At 35.8% G+C, this 19,857-nt stretch overlaps 1 protein-coding gene across 1 annotated transcript in view; it reads right to left on the reverse strand.

Moving 5' to 3' along the window:
* Positions 1-19,857, reverse strand: part of LOC136817746 (uncharacterized) — a 37,540-nt gene that overhangs the window by 17,508 nt on the left and 175 nt on the right. The window contains exons 2-19 of the mRNA XM_067074059.1: positions 18,555-18,773; positions 18,097-18,240; positions 16,206-16,308; positions 14,944-15,052; positions 14,333-14,411; positions 13,458-13,587; positions 12,439-12,538; positions 11,193-11,280; positions 10,752-11,051; positions 9,833-9,962; positions 9,195-9,241; positions 8,159-8,332; positions 7,691-7,856; positions 6,970-7,019; positions 4,782-4,877; positions 3,273-3,440; positions 1,818-1,938; positions 929-975 (exon numbers count right to left, since the gene is read on the reverse strand). Coding sequence (XP_066930160.1) covers positions 929-975; positions 1,818-1,938; positions 3,273-3,440; positions 4,782-4,877; positions 6,970-7,019; positions 7,691-7,856; positions 8,159-8,332; positions 9,195-9,241; positions 9,833-9,962; positions 10,752-11,051; positions 11,193-11,280; positions 12,439-12,538; positions 13,458-13,587; positions 14,333-14,411; positions 14,944-15,052; positions 16,206-16,308; positions 18,097-18,240; positions 18,555-18,773 — 2,271 coding nt within the window. The remainder of the gene's footprint in view (positions 1-928; positions 976-1,817; positions 1,939-3,272; positions 3,441-4,781; positions 4,878-6,969; positions 7,020-7,690; positions 7,857-8,158; positions 8,333-9,194; positions 9,242-9,832; positions 9,963-10,751; positions 11,052-11,192; positions 11,281-12,438; positions 12,539-13,457; positions 13,588-14,332; positions 14,412-14,943; positions 15,053-16,205; positions 16,309-18,096; positions 18,241-18,554; positions 18,774-19,857) is intronic.

Here is a 19,857-nt window from a genome sequence, read left to right on the forward strand (position 1 = left end):
TTAGTTTATGCAAACTAAATCCCGTAACAATAATCGTATTGTCATATAACGCTTATATTACTGTATTAAGCGCATTATAAACGACTCCAGTCTAACAAACGACAATAAGTACGTTGTTTTACAATCATTTCGGACTTAAAACAGGGAAGGGTTCCAAATCTACACGTTTTTTTTATTTGAATGTTCTCTATAAAATTATTCATAACGAAATTGGCGAAAAATTAAGAATATGTTAGGAATACAATCATGGAATTTAGCAACAGAGCCTAAGATGTCATTTGCAGAGCAATTTCCCTAAGTCAAGCTCAATACTTTCGAATTGAATTTCGATCCTAACTTTAGACTTCCGAAATAATGTTATCGTAGGATTGTTAACCGGTTACTTTTTCGAAGCGGGCTACACGGCTTTTTGCGCAATGCAATTGGTTCTTTTTGTATGACGACGGGCTTACAGAGTTGCCCGTCGTTAGGAAAATTCACTTTGACGTCACTTTTTTAAAGGAAAATGAACTCTGCGTTGACATTATTTGTCTTATCTTATCTTTGACGTCAGAAATTAAAACAATTTTTGATCTCTTTTTGCTTGTTTTTTCTTCGCTATTTTTTAAAAAGGTAATCGAAGCTGAAGGAAACGGTTAAAAAATACAATAATGACCTTTTTTCGGGCTGTACTGTGAAATATTGCCCTCGATCAACGCAACAACCTTATTGTATTATGATATTTCTTAAAGAGTGAAGAATATCCATGATAAAATGGAAAAACACCATTCTTATAAAAACTTCGTCGAGAATGTATAGACTCCCTTATCAGTTAAATGATTATAGATCCGCCAAACAGTCTCCGCCCTCACCGTCAGTCAGCTGGTAAAGGGCTGAGAATATAATTTCAATCAACCATTAAGAAAATACATGAGAATGTCTTATTTACCTGTAAGGCCTATCCAATATTGAGAATCGTCTTCAATTCTTGATTCACTGGAATAAGAATAACATAAGAATAACAAAAGGATAAAGAGGTGGATAATAATTAACCAATAATAATAATTTTTGGTCAAGTTACACGATGCCCATAGAGAAAGATTCCCGCCATTATAGAAGCAAACGTTCGAATCTGAAGAGGCGCAAATCGAACGTTTGCTTCCATTATGGTGGAGATTACGCTCTGACCTTTATATATCCCTGGATCAAGTTACTCAATGCCGGCCAAGCAAAATCTTTGATCGGAGTTTTTTTTGAAATTGGTACCCGCGGAGAGAGCGCTAGATCTAGTTTCGCTTCTACACTAATGATGTAGCGCCGTTTGTCGCTAGGCAAAGTTTTAAACACTACAATGGCTTCTTTTCGGGTATCAACTTTCAAAAAAACTTCGTTCAAAGATGGCGGGTATAGCTTGGTCCAGGGATATATAAAGGTCAGCGAGATTACGTAACTTAACAACCAATATAACAGATGACGAGAAATTTGATCTAGGTATAAACTGATAGCGTAACAGACAAAGTCATTTTCACCTAAAAACCTTAACCCTTTTAACTTGGGGCAAACAAAATACCTTATGATGCAACCAATCATTTCATGCGTTTTAAAGGTAACATAATACAACCTTTTTTTATTAGCACAATTTTATAAGAACAGTGGGGCTTGAAATGACAAAAATGAGGACAATTTAAGAACAATCCTAAGACTGAAATTGCTAAATTTCAAGTTCAAATCAGTAAGAGTAGAATGAAAATAATAATTTTCCTACGAACGGGGATGAGAACAATTTGAGGCTCAAAGTGCTAAAAAACAGGAACAACACGTAGTCTGAACAAACGTACTTGATAAAACTTTCCCAATCAGACTTTTCAGGGAATATTGCCAGTCTGCCTCCTTTTGTTTCGCAATCCTTCGAAGCATTGTTAAACATTTCTTCATTGGTAGACATAAAGTGAGTGACATCTAAAATTGGGAAAGTAAAAGAAGCTAATAAAACCCAAAAAGAAAATCATAAAGAGTAAGTCTAATCATGATATTCATGACGTAATGTTTTCTACGGAAATACCCCGGTTTTAGCCAGTAGTGGCAAATTTAAACTATACAAAAGTTGTTTAAAATTTGTCACTACTGGCGCAAAAACCGGTGTAATTCCGTAGAAAACATTACGTCATCAATATCATGAATTACATAATGTGAAAGTATCATAGAGTGACCTTTAAAATAAGACTTTAACAGACTTTATTTTAAATCTCATTTCACTCGAGATTAACCCCGGGGGGGGGGGGTACTTGGGTAAATGGAGGGTACGGTATGTGCCGCCCATTGAGTTTCAAGCCCGAAGGGCTAGAGGTCAATCTCTAACCTTTCTCAGGTAAGAAAAATTGAAGCCTTAAAACATGCGCCGTATTTTTGATGACGGATTGAATCTAGCAATTCCTTTATTTTCGAGTGATATATTTTTCAAAATTAAGCGGTAAATCTTAGTTTCAATCTGTCATTTGTGTAAAAACCAGGCGGGTCGCTCAAGGCCGCGCAACTTTGGTAGGATTTGTTGGCTTCAAATCCTACCAAAGAGATTGACTTCTAGCCCTTCGGGCTTATACTTCATTGGTGCCGCCCTTAAGTGTACCTTTTTTGAATTTCAAAAGTCCCGCTAAGGGTCGGAAAAATCAGAAAATCAAATTTCAGTCCCACTAAGGGTAGGAGAAATAGGAAAATTTCAACTTTTTACCCCCAGAAAGAGCGCAATTTGGTCAAAATTGGTCAAATTTGGTCCGGTAAGGGTCGTAAAATTCACAAAATTGTTCTTTGTTTTCTCCTTTTTAGTCTCGGTAAGGATCCGAGGGTCGAAAGTCAGGCGGTACCCCCCGTCAGCTCGCAACCCTAGTCCCCCCAGATTAACAGAAAACATCAACTCGGTCTGGAGACAAGTGACCATCAGCAAGTTCCCTGAAATGACAGCTTTCATATCACTTTAGGAGTACAGTCAACTCTATCTATTCCAAACCTCTATTCATGATATGCAACACTGGAGAGTCTTCTGAGAATTTTCATAAAGTTCAACCCAATACGTCACTTAAACAATAGAAAAAGTGACGTATTGGGTTGAACTTTTTAAAAAATCTTGGAAGACATATCATGAATAATTCAAACTAAAACATTGGTCCCCTCAGCTGGAAGGTAGTATTTCATTCTCTCTGTAATTCCAATCCTTCTCTAATTCGAAGAAATTTGTTGGTCCCTTTAAGATCGAATAAGAGAGAGCGAGTTAAAAAACTGTTGAAAATAAAACTGACCTTGGCACGACTGTGTATTGCAATCAGGATATCTTTCTTCGAAACCAGACTCTTCTTCGCATTGCTCATTCATTTTGTATGTCCTCTGTTGTGTGTAGTTCCCTCCTCCACAGGGCTCTGAGCAATTTGTTGTGGAGGCCCATGATGTCCAACTACCATTACCAATGTCTATATCAACACGAAATAAATAGCACTCAACGTAATTGGCAATTATTTTGAATGGTAACAAATCTAACTATTGGAAAGTAACTAAGCAGTTTTCTTGAAATTGTTACCCAGCTGACACACAACGTTGTTTCAACGTTCATCTAAAATTATATAGACGTGGCAAACGTTAGATAAACGTTGAAACAACGTTGTGTGCCAGTTGGGTATATACGTTCAATTTTTATTTTTATTTTATGATTTGTAGAGACAGCCTTTACACGCTTTTTTTTATAAGAATGGTGTAAACCCATTTCATCATAGATATTCTTAACTTTTTTGGGAAAATCATCTTAAACTCATCCTACAGCATATTCTTAGGCTAGGGTTCTAACTCAGACTAGATTTAACATTTGGTACACACGTCTCAAGCATAAGATGGCATTTTTTGAAAGGAGTGAGCCTTACTTGGGGGTAATTGATAATTTATAATTGAAAATGCTCTAAAAATGGCATTCTTTATATAGCTTGAGTAGCAAAATTCCATGATGGTGATATTCTTAGCATATTCTTAATTTTTTGGCCATTTTCATCATGAACATTCTTATAAAGTGTATTCTTATAAAAAAAAAGTGTACATTATGACATTTTATCGGCGATCCAAAAAATATCAGCAATTTGATTGGTTAAAAAGAGTACAATATATCTTGTATTTTACATGTACAAAATATAAATTGACGAAAAGATGTTGTTGCATTGTAGCGGTAGAGGCAATCTAATGTCACTTTGCTACAAAAGTGTCCTGCGCTTTTTTCCAACACAAAAAGTTTTTTGGGTCACCGATAAACTAGCCTATACTAGCCGTCACCCCGCGTTTTTTTACGCAATTAACGTCTATTCCACTTTGCGACTTTTTCGAATGTTTTCGGGCTCTAAACATTCGATTTTTTGACGTCACTTTTAACTTTCGAAGCTCCTGCAGTAGCAAAATAATCGAATTTGCGTCAAAACACTTGAAAGGCTTCTATTTTTCGAAAATCGTCAAAGTGGAACTCACTAAGAAACGAGATGAAAAATCCCGGTTTTTAGTGAGGTGCTCGCTACCGATAAACTAGTTATCAGACATTTGCTCGTACAATATAAGAAATATTTCACTCGTTCCGGATTTTCCGTATATTTTAATATTATATATATTGTACGGAAAAATATCGGAACTCGTAAAATATTTCTCCTATTGTACTCGCAACTGTCCGATGACTATTACACATACGAAATGTTTATAGAAGGCCGCAGATACTAAATCTGCTTTGAAGATTCATCATTTTAAACGAGATCTAATCACGACCGTAGCGAAGAAGACCTTACTGTTTGAAACTTGGCAAATATAACGTTTTTCATCATCACAATTTTCCCAAACACCTGTTTGATTCAGTGGTGATTTCGCTACACAGCCTTCATCCACTGAAAAAAAGAATAATCATAAAAACAACATAAAGAGTCAAAGGTTTTGTTTTGATTGAAAGGTCTGATGTAGACGATCCTATCGTCTACACATTATCACTGAAAAAGGGAAGAATTCAGGAAGCGGGATAAATTTGAAAACGAGTTTAGTTCGGGGCGGAGTAAACAGTGGCGGAGGTGTTCCAAAACTCTACCGCCACTTTTTTCCCGTAAACCACCCTGACGCCCCAACTCTTTCCCGCGTTTACTGACCTTTAAACGGACGATAGCATCGTCTAGGTCTGATGATGCTGATGTAGTAAAAACAAGTGCGACAAAATTGGAAAAAGGTTTTGAAAAAAATAAAAATACATTAAATAAAAAAACGTTCCTCAAACAAAGGGACTTTTACTGATACTCTTTCGAATGTTTTTATGTTTATAATAGAACCTTTTCTATCTTATAATCAAAACATTCTATTGTAAATTTGCTCGAAATCAACTTTGCTATTTTTTGTTTACAAAAGCAATTGAGTGTGAGGTCACATCTCGAAACAACTTTGGATCTTTCACATATTTGCAGGATATCGTTGCGTAAAAAAGTAGCTTTAATCTATCTGACTCAACATAGCGGAGTGGGTGCTTCAGAGCTGGGGGGACAAAACTCATTTGACCTTTTTGGCGCCCTTATTTTTGTAGGCGCCCGCCCCATTTGACCCTTCCCTTTAAGTACCTGATCAACGGATTTATTCATACTTTAAGAAAATTTCTTACTGTCTTAAGCCTGTTCAGTTGTTGGAGTAGGAAATGCAGGTAATACGACTGAAGATTATTTTCTCAAGATCCTAAGAATACATTATCTTAAAGAAAGATCTACTGTTTACAAATGCCCTAATAATCTGCTTCGTTTCAATTACGTCAAGATTGAATTTTTCAAATGCTTTTGCAAAGCTAAATAATTCAGAAGCGCAACGGTATGAATCGATCTTGTAAGTTTCCCAAAACTTCCTGACTTTTGCCTCCACATGGCTGGTCGTCGGATAGGTTTGGAAAAATTTAGGGAAAGACCTTGGTGAGAAGATTATAAATGCCTCCAGTACATGTTTGCTCTCGGAAAAGCGATTATTCAGGCTTGAAGCTTTCGTTTTCTAGGGATTCTTCTTTCGTCCCATTCCACTCCTTAAAACTCTGACTCTACAATATTAATGATTGATATGCTGGTGATTAGTCCTCAGTGTGGTGTTCATCGAGGAGTTTCAATGCAGTTCCAAAGTCAATGTTGACACTTTGTAATTTACGGCTTAGAGGACCGGTAATTGTGAAAATCTCATTGAAAAGGTATGCTGTTGCCAGGAACTGCTTTGTGGAAAATAATCTAAGTAACCCATCTGCTGTACTCCGTTTTTCTGGCTTGTACGACCTACCATCATTGTTTACAATCTTTTCAAGCATTGATCGCAAAAGATCGAAACACTCAACTGTTTGTTTTTGTGAACATTTATTTACTTTTATTAACCCACTGTCACTGGTATCATTCAAACGACGTACTGAGAAAAGGAGTAATTGGCTCACCTGATGGATTTTAAGTTCCCATTCATAATAAACTGTTTATCAATTTTTGAAACTTTTAAGTGCCACTATGAGCGTACTTCAGGGCCGGCGAATCAATTTTGAAAGTGGAGGGCCAAATAGTAAGTGTCTAAGGAGGCGCCACCATGGTTGGCGCCGACGGGCCTTTCTTAGCAAAAAAGTGGGGGGGCATGGCCCCCCCAGTTTCGTCGGCCCTGTACTTCCTTATACGTACGACAAAAGAGCAAAGTATTTTACTTGTAATGATTCGTTCGCGCCCAATCCTTTTTGGCGCCCCCTTAAAGAATTGCTCGTAGCGGGGGCATTTCCCCCCTGCCCCCCTGCCACGCCGCTACTGCTCAGCATGAAGACACTGCCTAAAAAAAGCTTATGTTTTTCCCGTAGAAAACCTTTAACCTCCCTTTAACACTTAAGAAAGCTTAACCTTACACATAAAAACGCAGGCTGCTGACATCCTTTAACCTTTGCCTGTGGTTTTAAAGAGGTATTATGACTCACACTAATAAAAATGTGGTAGTTCATACCTTGTAAATCAGCTGTCGTGAGTCTCATCCAAAATTGAATCTCATTATACCTGCAAAACGAAGCGAAAAAAGTCGCTGTTGCTTCAACATCTCAGCATTCACATTAAACAACCTGGACCAGAGGCCCGATGGAAACTTAGCAAATAGTTGTCCCAGTTGAAGGGGATGAGCTGGAGTTTTTATAAGATACCTCACTAATTGGACGTTTGAAGTAATAGAGATGACGCGTTCTTTAAAAAAAGTAACAAAAGTTTTTACTACATGTTAAAGACCAACCAAATCAAATAAGAGCTTGTAAAAACTCCAGCTTGCTCCAGTTGAAGAACACTTAAGTCACATTCTCAAAGGACAAAACAAAGTTTTAAGAATCACCACAGAAGAATTTAAAAACCCATTTATTGTAAATTTTCTATTTCTAAGTTCTTTTCATTCTACCCTAATTACTACCCAGCTGACACACAACGCTGTTTCAACGTTCATCTAACGTTATATGGACGTTGTTAACGTTAGATAAACGTTGAAACAACGTTGTGTGCCAGCTGGGTAGCTAAAGGATTCTACTGGGTCACTATGAGACAGGGTGTATAAAACGTTTATGAGCGTTATATAGATGTAATTTTAACGATAAGTAGGATCCAAGCTTACGCAACCGAATGCCCGAATTCTATAGACTAAAGAATAAGCCACCACACATTACAGCCTCATTAAAAAAGGATGATACCTTTGTTGTACAAGCTCAGAGAATGTTGTCCAATCCGACTCATTTGAGAATGATGCAAGATCTCCTCCTCTGTTTTTACAGTCGTTTTGTGCTTCTATGAAATTTCTGGCTGGATTGTGGATCATCAAGTAGGTTACTTCTCCATCAGGGCGAGGGATCTTTTCCACTTAAAAGGATATAAAATAAACATCAAATTATACAGATTCGTCAGGTTCAAGACGGCCTTCAAAGTCAAGTTATCAATTCTGCTAAAAACACAGTAGAGTCTCTTTAATTCGAACCTCTGTAAACTCGAACATGTTTTCGGTTTTCTTGCCAGTTAACAATGCCTTATAAACTTTACTCTTCAACTCGAAATTCCTTAGCTTGAATAAATTTGTGTTCCCCGTGCGGGTACGACTTGGGTTTATTTTCGTAGGCGAAAAACTTGTAGTCTGTTCAAGAGTAATTATCATCAAACATCATTACCATATATTTCACATATGTAGCGCCTCTTTGGATTACTATCTTCAGCTTTCCAATGAAAGTTAGCCTTGATTGAAACATATCTTTTTCCGTCCCTAGGAGGTTCTAAAGAACCCCCCTTTGGGTTTTCGTAATCTAATTCATGACCAGTTTTCCATTTCCAAAGTGAGCCGTGAGCTAATGTAGAAATCAAATTGTTAAAACAATTACTTCAGAAGTAAGAACCTTTACTTTTTTAAAAGCTTCTCTCGCCGCGTGCTTGTTGGAAATTTATAAGATTGATATATGTTGGAGAAGAGAAAGTCTACAACAGTAATGTTGGTTTATTATGTTTTAACAAAAACGATAAACAATGTCATAAATTAAGCTCGCGATCAATGTAAAATAAAAAGATTATTAATTGATAGATAAATAAATTCCTAAAAAGGTATGATACAATCATTGAGTTTCAAGCCCGAATGGTTAGAGACAAAACTTTAACCCTTCCCAGGCAAGAGAAATTGAAGCCACTTATTTCCCATCGAATAGAAACGAAACGCGCATAGAACGCACCGTAATTATGACGACGGATTGTATCTAGGGGTTCCTTTGTTTTGGAGGACTACATCTTTTGAAATCTAGTGATAGATTTTAGTTTCAATTCAGCGTTTCTGTAAAAACTAGGCGCGGGCGTTCTGGATGGGAAATAAGTGGTTTCGTTTCCCATACAATAGTCTCGCCTCTAGCCCTTCGGGCTTGGAAGTTAATGGATTCAATGCCGTGAACCCTCCCCAAAATTCATTTACTTACACGTTTTTTTAATAAGAACAAACTATCTAAGAACATAAGGCTTCGCTGGCCAAAATGTTAAAAACAAGTTAAAAACATTTTAAGGCTCTGTGGACTCAAAAACACCCTATTTCTTTGGAAAATGGTAAAAATAACAACATGTTAAGATCATTTTTAGGCTTAGAACTCAAAAAGTTAAGAACATTGGAAGGCTTCAAAAATTTTGGATGTTCTTATAAAAAAAAACGTGTTTACAATAAAGGCTTCTTACCTTCAAGTCCTATCCAATATTCAGACCCAGCTTCAATCTTTACTTCACTGAAACAGGAAAATGAAATTAATAGTTAAAATTAATGAAAAAAAGTCGAAATATCAGCGTTAATTCAGATTTTGGATGAATATCAACGCTAAACCAAATCAATCTCACCAAAAAGAAACTCGGATCATAAAACTCAGTAGCTTTCATTGAAGAAGTTAATCAGATCATCACATTTGCCACATCCCTATAGTGCAGAGTGTGGTGTGCGTTGAATGGGTGATTGGTAATGAAATTCTTTCGCGATGATAGAGTATAGTCCCGGAAAACATTAAGCAGTTATTGGACACAGTCGAATCCAATATACAAAAATATTGGACGTGCGAGAACGGATATTTGACGAGGCTTTCTATAAACTAGCAAGTTCACCCTACACTATTACCTAATGAACGGAGGATTGGAACAAGGGGTTGGGATGAGAATATTCTGGATGGAAAGGTTTGACAAAGGAGGCGAAAAAAAATAAGGGGCATTTGAATCAATAAAATCATACATCAATAAGAAGGGGCTGAGAATAACATGTCCTGGGTGGAAAACTTTCGAAAAAAAATTTCAAAGAGCATGAAAAGCAAAACAGAAACGAAATAAAATACCTGTCAACAAAATTTTGCCATTCCGTTGAAGTGATGAAACTAGCTAGACCCCCACCTCGCATCTTACAATCATCTGTTGCTTTGTCATTCGACATCAACTTGGCTTTAGAAGACACAAAAAATGTGACATCTATAAAAAAAGTCAAAGAAAATTGGAGCATGTTTTTCAATGATACCAGAACAGAATACACTATACTGCTTCAGAGAGAATACTTATACCTAAACTTTTTTTGATAAGATTTATACTCGGTAAATTCCTCTTGAAAGAGAGAAGCGATACCTCGCTGAAAAGAATAGTAAGCATGGACAATCTTTTAAACATTTAGAAAATGAAGATGAAAAAAAACGAAGGAAGGTTGAAGGATTAAATGTCTTTCTAGAATAACCTTAATCAATTCAAGATTAATCACAATTATCTATGATTATTTTCTACCTGACCGAAATTTTGAATTACACTTTTCTATCTTTCTTAAATTTTGAACTACGTTGATTTCAAATATATTTTCAGATTCTTATATCTTTTTTTTGGCCCCTCAAAGTTTAAATGGGCAAAATGGACCCACTGAGGGCTGTAACTTATGGTGGAAAGATATAAATTCAGCGAAGTTCGAAGTTTTAGAAAATTTAAATTCAAAATCTTCGATCAAGTAGAATATATCTTAACTTTTTAAATTTAAATTTTCACCTTTTTGGAAAAAATTTAAAATTTTAAAATAGTCCACTTATGATAATCTTGTCAATTCAAGAGCAATGTATGAAAATGTGCAGACTTCCAATTTTTCCAGAACAGACTTACGTCTGAGTTTCTTGTCACTGCACTCGTTTAATGTACAACACTTTTTGATATCTACTTATTTTGGGCAAAATTTATTTAATCATTTTTTTTGGTTAAGCAAGTGAAATTTTACAAAGTACATACTTCGGTCGGCAGGTGTTTTATAACAAAGAACGGCTGATTTTCCAAAACAGCTTTTGGGTTCATCTGTCAAGCATCGATTCATTACCAAGCTACAGTCACAATCGTTATCACCTTGTATCCAGTAAGACGGTGTATACTCGAAAGAATTATCACCAAACAAAACTTCATGGTAGCCTGTCTTATATTGTTTTGGTAACAAAGTCATCCCTTTACTGAAGCAGTATTTCTGTGCAGTTTTCAAGTCGACTTGTGAAAGTTGAAAGGGATATACACGACCTTCTTCATACACCAGTGAACCAGCTGAAAATTGAGAAAAAAAAGTATTAAAGTTTTGATTTGATTTGATTTGATTTGATTTGATTTTGATTTGATTTTTTATTTTATTTTCTGAAAAAATTCTAAAAAAGGACGGACGTGTGTAGAAGGTTTCTACTAACTTACGGTATGTTCGAACAAACCAATAAATTTTGTTCTCATTTGATTGTTGATGAAAGTGTTCCGGTATTAAACCATCAGACCAAACAGCTGCCTGTATAAAGTGAAAAACTAAATGCGTATAATATTACGAAAACAAGAAAGCCTCAGCGGCGTAAAGGCCCAGCAGTTTTGTTGGTAGTGTCAACATATTTTTTCATTGCAGAGTCGCTATACAACTTAATTTACAGGAGGGAATTTTTTCTATATATGGAACAACTCGAGTCGGGCGAGCAATAAAGGATCAATTACTTTAATTTTTTGGGGATAAGTATTTTATATTGCTTCAAATGATTTGACCATATCACTCGGAGGTATTAATTATATGTGGTTTATGCGCGTAATATTAAGATCATCAATTTTTAGCCTGGACTCGTTAATTGATACTTGCGCGCATAGGCCCCGACAAAGTCAAATTTTTTCGACCAGTTGTGTTTTAAAGGCCCATTCCGCTGCGCGCTGGGCCAAATTACATGGAAATGATCATACATAATGAAGAGAAAAGCAAGGAAGAAAGAGTGTCAAACAAGTAGAAAGATGAATCAAAACAAAATTAAAAACAATGTTTTCAAAACCCCTCTTCAATGAAAAATGGAAGGGATAAACGGTTATAACGGTTAGGTACAATATTTAGACAATATTCCGATGGCGAATACTCTTAGGTGCCAAATAAACGGGGGGGGGTTCGAATAAACGGGGGGGGTTGGAAAATTTTCCAAACATTAACAAGCGGGGGGGGGCGTTTATTTGGCACCTAAGAGTAGCCGGCCTTGGATATGCCGCATCCAAAGTCGGGTTAAACTACCTTTGCGCGTAAGGTTGAAAATATTTCGGTTGGACCCATCAATCCCCCGAAAACCAGAGCTGGGGTCTAGGCCTCCCGCTGCAAAATCCTTGACGCGGGCAAGCAAAATTCTGTCATCCAAACTGACTCATAGAACTTTAGAGTGTTTGGTGAAAATTCTGCATCTGGGTGTTAAATAAAATTTTTAGTCTCATTAGTTATATTAGTCTCTGAACGTCTCTGAGATTGTACAGCAAAAATCAGTTTTAATAACGAAATAAGATTATTTATACCGTCAGTATCAGTATTTCTTTTTTTGCGGTTCGTGTCAAAACGGTAGGAACTTCATGTAAACATTTTCGTTTTTTACATGCAAACGCATTATCTTGCTATCACTAGAGTAAGACTGACAGCAAATTTCAAACTCACCTTTTTGAAAACATCTATATCACCAGGTCTAATATATATATCGTTCAAAAATTTCAGATTCTCTTGAACATGTTCGCCACAAACAGGAATCTCAAAATACCTTGAATATGAAGGGAATAGTTATTCAGCTAAAAACTGAAAAATTCAAAAGATAATCAAAACTCTTTGATTTTTCACCCATGTTGTCACCTATTAAAAAAAAATTGGAGCTTTTTCGGGCTACTTTATGGCTTTCCTAGAAAAACTGAAAAAGGCCCTAAGCTTAGTTGTTAATTAAAATTTGACTGAAATTTGGCACAGAGGTTTCTTATGGATTTCGATGACTCCTTTACGGTAGAAGCAATGAAAACAGAAAAAAAATTTTACAAGGTAAAGTTAGTAGTAGTAATATCATGGTTACGAGGGGAATTCGGGATAAATTTCCCGAGTGCAACAAGGGAAATTTAAAACATTTCGAAATTTGACCGAGGGCAATTTATCCAGAATTTCACGAAAACAAGCATGGGATTCCTGGTTAATCTCATGGCTTGGATTGAAATTCTAACAATTCTGAAAGACTTCAATTTTTTAACATGCAAATCAATCTGAAACTTTAAAAAGAGTTTTAATTGGATATTATTCCATTCACTTAAGCCTTCGAAGTAGTAAAATATTCGAAAAGGGTGATGGATTTCCAAACGATGGAAATTTAAATTTTGCGGGAAATTACAAAATCTAGGAGGGAAATTACAAGTTGGCGGGAAATTACAAATTAACGTAAGCAAAAACGCCAATCGAATTTCAATCAACCATGAGATTACATACTTACAAACCGTAAAAATACACACCGCTTTTTTTCTGGAACACAAAAGGTTACTGGGATTTTTGAGTTGAGGTTGAAATAAAGAACTTTAATAAAATAGATAATAATTCGAATGTTCATCCAAAATTTTCGTATTGCGTGGCTTTTTCTTTATTACGAAAAAAGGTAGTTATAAATTGACCCCCTTGGCTTGACGTCCTGTCAAACTTTTTCTTACTTTTTTCCTTTGTATTTCTTGATTTGTATTTTGTAGATAAAACTTTTTAAGTTCATATAAACTACACCATTGAAATCGTTTTTCGTCTCTCCATAAGTGTGAATTCTCATCTTTTTCGAGCAACCAAGACCTTGAAAAAAAGAAAAACTTTTTTTTCAATTCCAGCTATATATCAAAGGTTTCGATTTATAAAAAAACTGCTAAAAACTACGAAGAAAAGTAGGAGATTCGATTCTAGATCGTTGGGCCTATTATTTCATTGATTTTTCACACTATTCAACAACATAGCAGAATAGAGAAAATTTATGTTTTGCTGAAAGTAGTTAAGGCTCTTGGGGACACACGAGAAGTTTTTTTCGCGTTGGTGCAATGCAACATGCTCTATCCCACCAACCTGAAACGCTTTTTCGTGTCTCCACCCCATTTTCTTTCTATCAATAAAAGTGAAATCCAACTTTTGTCCCTGGGACAATGGAGCAGATGGAGATTCGAATCAATTTTCCTACATTGTCCCAGGGACAAAATCAGCGTGTCTTTTGGGTATTTCCCTCACTTTTTGTCCCATGAAACAAAAAAAGATACCATGGGGCATACAGTTTTTTTTCTTGTGTTGGAGGGATAGAACATGTTGCATTGCACCAACACGAAAAAAACGACTCGGCGTCAAAACAACCTTAAGAACAACTTTACCAGTTTGGATATTTTATATCCTTTAACGAGAGTTTACTACAGTAGATTTCCCCTACTTTAGTCTCAATAAACACAAGACCAAAATTAGCTAAGTTTTAACTTTTCCCAAAACTAATTATTCACGTGTGTCATGTCCAAAGTTAAAATGGGAAAATTAAGGTACTGTGACGCAGACTAGAACTTACTGTCTTTTTTCATTTTATCAGATGTCTTAGAAGCATCGTAGGTAATTTTCAAGTTGAGCGGAATGCATTCCAAAATAATCTATAAAGACGGAAAGATAATAATTATACTTGTCAAATGTAAGCAACGCACGAGTTTATCTAAGTAAAGCAAAATGCAAGTAAATTAAAAATTTGAATAATTTAGTCCTGCATGTAATTTTATCATTTTAATTAAAATCAAATTGATTAATTTTTGACATTTAAAGGGACATGAAAGTAGTAAAATGTACCCATTGCGCGAACCGCGTGTCATAAAGAGAATAATTTAAATCACGTGTCCAAAACAAACTTGTGAAATAATTGAAACAATCAAAATCAGCCATATTTGTTTTAATTTTTTATTTTGACACGTGACATTTGTTTTGATTTTGTATCTTGCTGTATACAGTTTGTTTACAAATTTTGTTAGTACTTTTATGTCCCTTTAAAATTGACTTTACTTTCTCAGTATCCGAGTTGGAAATTTAATCTGAATCCAGACCTCTATAGATATACTTCCTCCAAAAAAGTTCCTTGCTCCAAGAAACCTTTTTCGCTAGAATATGAGCAGAAGACTAAAGAGAAATTTTTACCTGTAGATCTTCAACATTAGTAACATTTTCAATTTGCTTTTGAAATGATTCCATCACTTCATCCGCCGTGATATTCTGCTTTAATTCACGTACGTAATTAATTGTCTTCCTAGGAAAAAGATGTTGTTGAATTTTTTTTAAGTACTTATTCGGGGGTGGTTCATGGTTGGCGGAGGAGCGGAATCGGCCTTTTTTCGGACGGAGTGGCGGAAGTTAAAGACAATTTAGACGGAACTTCGGAAATTGGGCCCTCTGACGGAGACGGAAAATTGGAAAATTTAGTGCAGAAAAACGGAATTTAACAAAAAGTTTTCCGGAATTTCGGAATTAATAAAATTTTTTCGAAAGTCGCTGAATTTTAGAGATTCAAGAATCTTGAATTTAAAAAATAGATTTTCGGTGGCGGAATTTCAGTCCTTTTTCTAGAAGGTTTGAGGGAAATTTGGGAGAAAAATTGGCGGAATCACGGATACCCCTTGAAACCCCCCCCCCTTATTCCTTGGGTGAACACCATTAATCCCTATATTGATTACTCGGATAAAAGCTTTTATCTTTGTAAAGTTCTCCCTAGTGATGTGGTAATTTCTTGAGGCAGATTTCCGCAAATAGTCTTTTTTTGGGACTGTCTGGAACTCGTCATTAGTCATATTTCACTCATAATGCAATTATTAACTTCAGTGGATTTATTAATAAAAGAAACCGAAAATTATCGACGTTAAGTATCCTAATTTGACTTTTGGACGCCAAAAGAAAGACTACAACGCGGCGAAATTAAGATGTTGGTATCCATTTAGGCTTGTGGTTCTTGCGTTTTAAGGGCTTGCGAGAATGAATTGAATGGAATACGATAACGCTGAGAACTTAAGATCCATTTTCTTACACACACCAGAAAAAGGTTTTGTGACAGCATGGTTACACTCAGATAAACAGATAAACTGGCAGGCACTGTCAGATTTTTAGCTCAACTGTAACTGAAGTTCAAGCATAGTCATTATAAAACCTCTGATCTAGCAATGTATTGTTTTAGCTTTTTGGTCAAATTTTCCTTTGTTATAAATAAAAGGCATATTGCGATTTGCATACTTTTTGATCACGTTACCAAATTCTCCCCTCTAATTTCTAATTACGTGATCAAAAAGTACAAGTCGATTTGCGAACGTAAGCTCTAACTGTTAACAATAGAAAGAAACAAAAGCTTTCCAGACTGGGATTTTTATATTGACTATAGTTGAAGCTAGGATTAAGAAAAATGGAATACTCACAAACTGGAAGATTCAAATTTAAATGTTTCAAGGAGATCAAAATCAAGCTCCAACTTGAACGAGTCTTTTGCCGTAACTGCCATTGTGTATACAGGGATGTCAACTAAGAAAATAAGAAGAAATAAAGATCACAGTGATTAATTATGATAGCGAGATATAACGACTACACGCTTTTTTTTATAAGAATGGTGTAAATCATTTCATCATGGATATTCTTAACTTTTTTGGGAAAATTATCCTAAAATATTCTTACAGCATTCTTAGGTTAGGATCCAAATTCAGACTAGATTTAACATTTAGTAAATACGTCTCAAGCATAAAATGGCATTTTTGTGAAAGGAGTGAGCCTTACTTGAGGGTAATTATTGGCAATTTACAATTGAAAATGCTCTAAAAATGACATTTTTAGCATGAGTAGCAAAATTCCATGATGGTGATATTCTTAGCATTGTTCTTAATTTTTTGGCCATTTTCATCATGGAAATTCTTATAAAGTGTATTCTTATAAAAAAAAAGCATGTATCGCATTCGCTATGTACACAAATGTAAATGTTCTACCTGATCTAGCCACTAAAATAATTTTCTGTTGAAGAAAGAAGGAATAAATTAATGTTGAAGAAAATGAAGACGAATCTGAAAGGGAGTATTTAAACTTTGAAAGACGTTATGGTAATTTTTTTTTTCATTTCGGTTGGAGCAAATATTAAAGATTTTTTGAATGAATTTAATTAAGTTTCATTCAAAGTTTATACTGTAACATCATTTTGAAGTTAGATAAATAAAAATACTCTTAAAATGGATTCGTCGGTGGGGGAGGGGGTGGTCACTCAGGCAAAAATGGGGTGCAGTGGCGTGCTGGTGCTGGTGGTCAGGGTCACTTTTAAAAACTCTACAAAACTCGACAAAACTTTTAAAGCTGGATCCGACAGGGCCGACTCTTGGTCATCCCCGCAACACATGAGGATGATTGTTTTATTTTTGCATCTGACAGGGTCCAAGTTTTGTCAATTAGGGTCTGTATTTCGTAAGGCTTTATTATGTCAAGGAATTATTATAGGAGCTGGAAAAACAACTAATAGATTTTTGTTAATTTCCATATGTGAGCCTTGTCCGCAGTAATGACATTATTGTTCACTCTCCTTCAACCATTAAAATATTTTTCGAAGCATTTTAATTGAATTCTCATTCTCATCAAAACGCACTTATCCAATACCCAAGTGAGAATTTGACACCGGAAGTTTTCAAACTTTTAGGCTCAAAATATCCACCGTGCGACAACGTGCCACTAAAAGATTTTCGTATCACAGTGGAGCTGTGAGACTCAAGTCCAATAGACTTCAATCTCACCTATTCTCGGAGAAACTTTGGGACGATATCCACAACAAATATAATCTAATAATATCATCGTGTCTGGTTTCTCAGATTGAATTTCCAGTTTTTGATGATTATTTTTGTCGAACCGAGTCTAGTTCTTTAGTAATGACTTCACTGATTGTGAAGATCCCCGGGGGAGGGAGCACTCAGGATAAACGGACTACCGTACATGCGGCCCTTAAGGGTCCCTTTTCCAAGCTTCCCAAAGTGCACTGTAAAGGTCGAAGTGAGCAAAGATGAGAAAAGGTCTTTACACTCTAAGGGTGTAAAATTTGGAAAATCTGACCATATTTTGCCTAAAAAAGGTCAACAGTTTTCAAGAAAATGCACCATGAGGGTCGATTTTTCAAAAAAAAAAAAAAAAGAGATAAAAACGCGTGTTTCTTTTACATCGACTTTTAGTCTGAATCGCAGACCTCTATAGATATACTTCCTATGAGAAACTTTTTTCGCTAGAGGATGAGCAGAAGCCTAATCGACTTTCAGTTACATTTCAATAATGAAAAAAACAACTCACCCCGGCAAAAATGAGCACGAATCTTTTTATCATCATTCCAAGCTTGATGGGTATAAATAATAAACCTGTCGTTCAAAAACAAATTTCTCCCGTCGCCAGTTTTCAGTTCTTTGGTAGCATCATCGATGGTGAAAGAGAATCCATCTAAAGATGGTAGATTATGTTTCAAATTTGTCAAATATATTATTAAAATAATTTTCGACAATCAAATTCATGTATTTCACAAATTGCTTTTTCACTGGGTAGTGTGGAAGAAAAATTCGACCCGAAATCTTTATTTCAATAAAAAAAAACAATTATAAAAAATATTTTACTGACCACAAAATGACAGTTTGTTAATTTCCCTAGCCTTTGTAACAGCCGGCGACGGCTTTTCCACTACGCCGTTTCGTTTGTAACTTTTTTCGAATATTCCCCTAGAAATCTAATTCATAGTACCACAGTTATGTCTGAAATACATTTCATGTCTGAAATAAAAAAAAAAAACCTACTGTCTTCAGTGGTTAACTGTTTCTTTGATTGAGTGAATTTCAAATTCCCTTCACAATCTATTTCCATTCGATTGCCCGATGAACAGCAAAATTCAGGTGTGTCACCTTCGAAATGAAGTACGCTGCTATCATCATTTTCCTCGTGAAGACAAGTCTTGTCTTTTTTTGTGTACAAAATGAACCCATCTAAATGTAAAAAAGGGAAAATATTTAACATTAACTACAATAAATCATCTATTTTGTTTAGGAGGTAGTCCAGGGCCACTTATAGCCTTTTGACTGGATGGCGCTAATAAGGGATAAATACTTTACTGGACGCCTTCAGAATCACTAGAAAGCTTCACTTAGAAGTAGACATCAGTCTAAGAAGCTACGTATTTCCCATCCAGAACGATTACGCGTAGTTTTTTACACAAACGCCGGATTGAAAGTAAAATCCATCCCTAGATTTCAAAAAATGTAATCCTCAAATAACAAAGGAACCACTAGATACAATCCGTGGTCATGATTGCAGTGCGTTTCAGGCGCATTCTGGATAGGAAATAAGTGGCTTCACTTTTTCTTGCGAAATAAGTGGCTTCACTTTAACTTGCCTGCGAAAGATTAGAGAAAGAGATTCTACTCTAGCCCTTCAGGCTTTAAAATCAATGCTACTTCCACTAGCAACAAATCCCGATTGATCAATTTCAAATATGTAAAATTTTTATTTCACTAATTCTCAATACTCAGTAACTTATTATGGATAAAACTTCTCTATCCTTCGAATCCCTTATAAAAAGCACGGTTTGTTTCGTTTCCTTTAAACATAGTAGTGTTACGCTAACATCACAACTCGTTGCATTTAATGAGATACGTTTTAGGTAAAATTATAGTAGGGAGCCGCACCTTGGGGTCCGTAGCTTAGCATCTTTAGTGAGACATGCATGTGATTGGTTCGAAAAGTAGATATAGAGCCCGCAAATCAGGCCTTACAGGCTAAACTTCCAACCCAAAAATGCTAAAACGAATCCTTAGGGTTGGCCCTCTCATTGAGGTTACTTATTTCCCATCCAAAACGCGCATAGAACGCACCGTAATCATGACGACAGATCGTATCTAGCGGTTCCTTTGTTTTGGAGGACTACATTTTTTTAAATTTAGCGATATATTTTAGTTTCAATCCGGCGTTTGTGTAAAAATTACGCGCGGGCGTTCTGGATGGGAAATAAGTGCTTTCATTTCCAATCCAGAAGTCTCACCTCTAGCCCTTCGGGCTTGAAACTCAATGGGC

This window comes from Clytia hemisphaerica, unplaced genomic scaffold, assembly GCF_902728285.1.
Source record: "Clytia hemisphaerica strain Z4C2 unplaced genomic scaffold, Clytia hemisphaerica genome assembly, whole genome shotgun sequence".
Lineage (NCBI taxonomy): Eukaryota > Metazoa > Cnidaria > Hydrozoa > Leptothecata > Clytiidae > Clytia > Clytia hemisphaerica.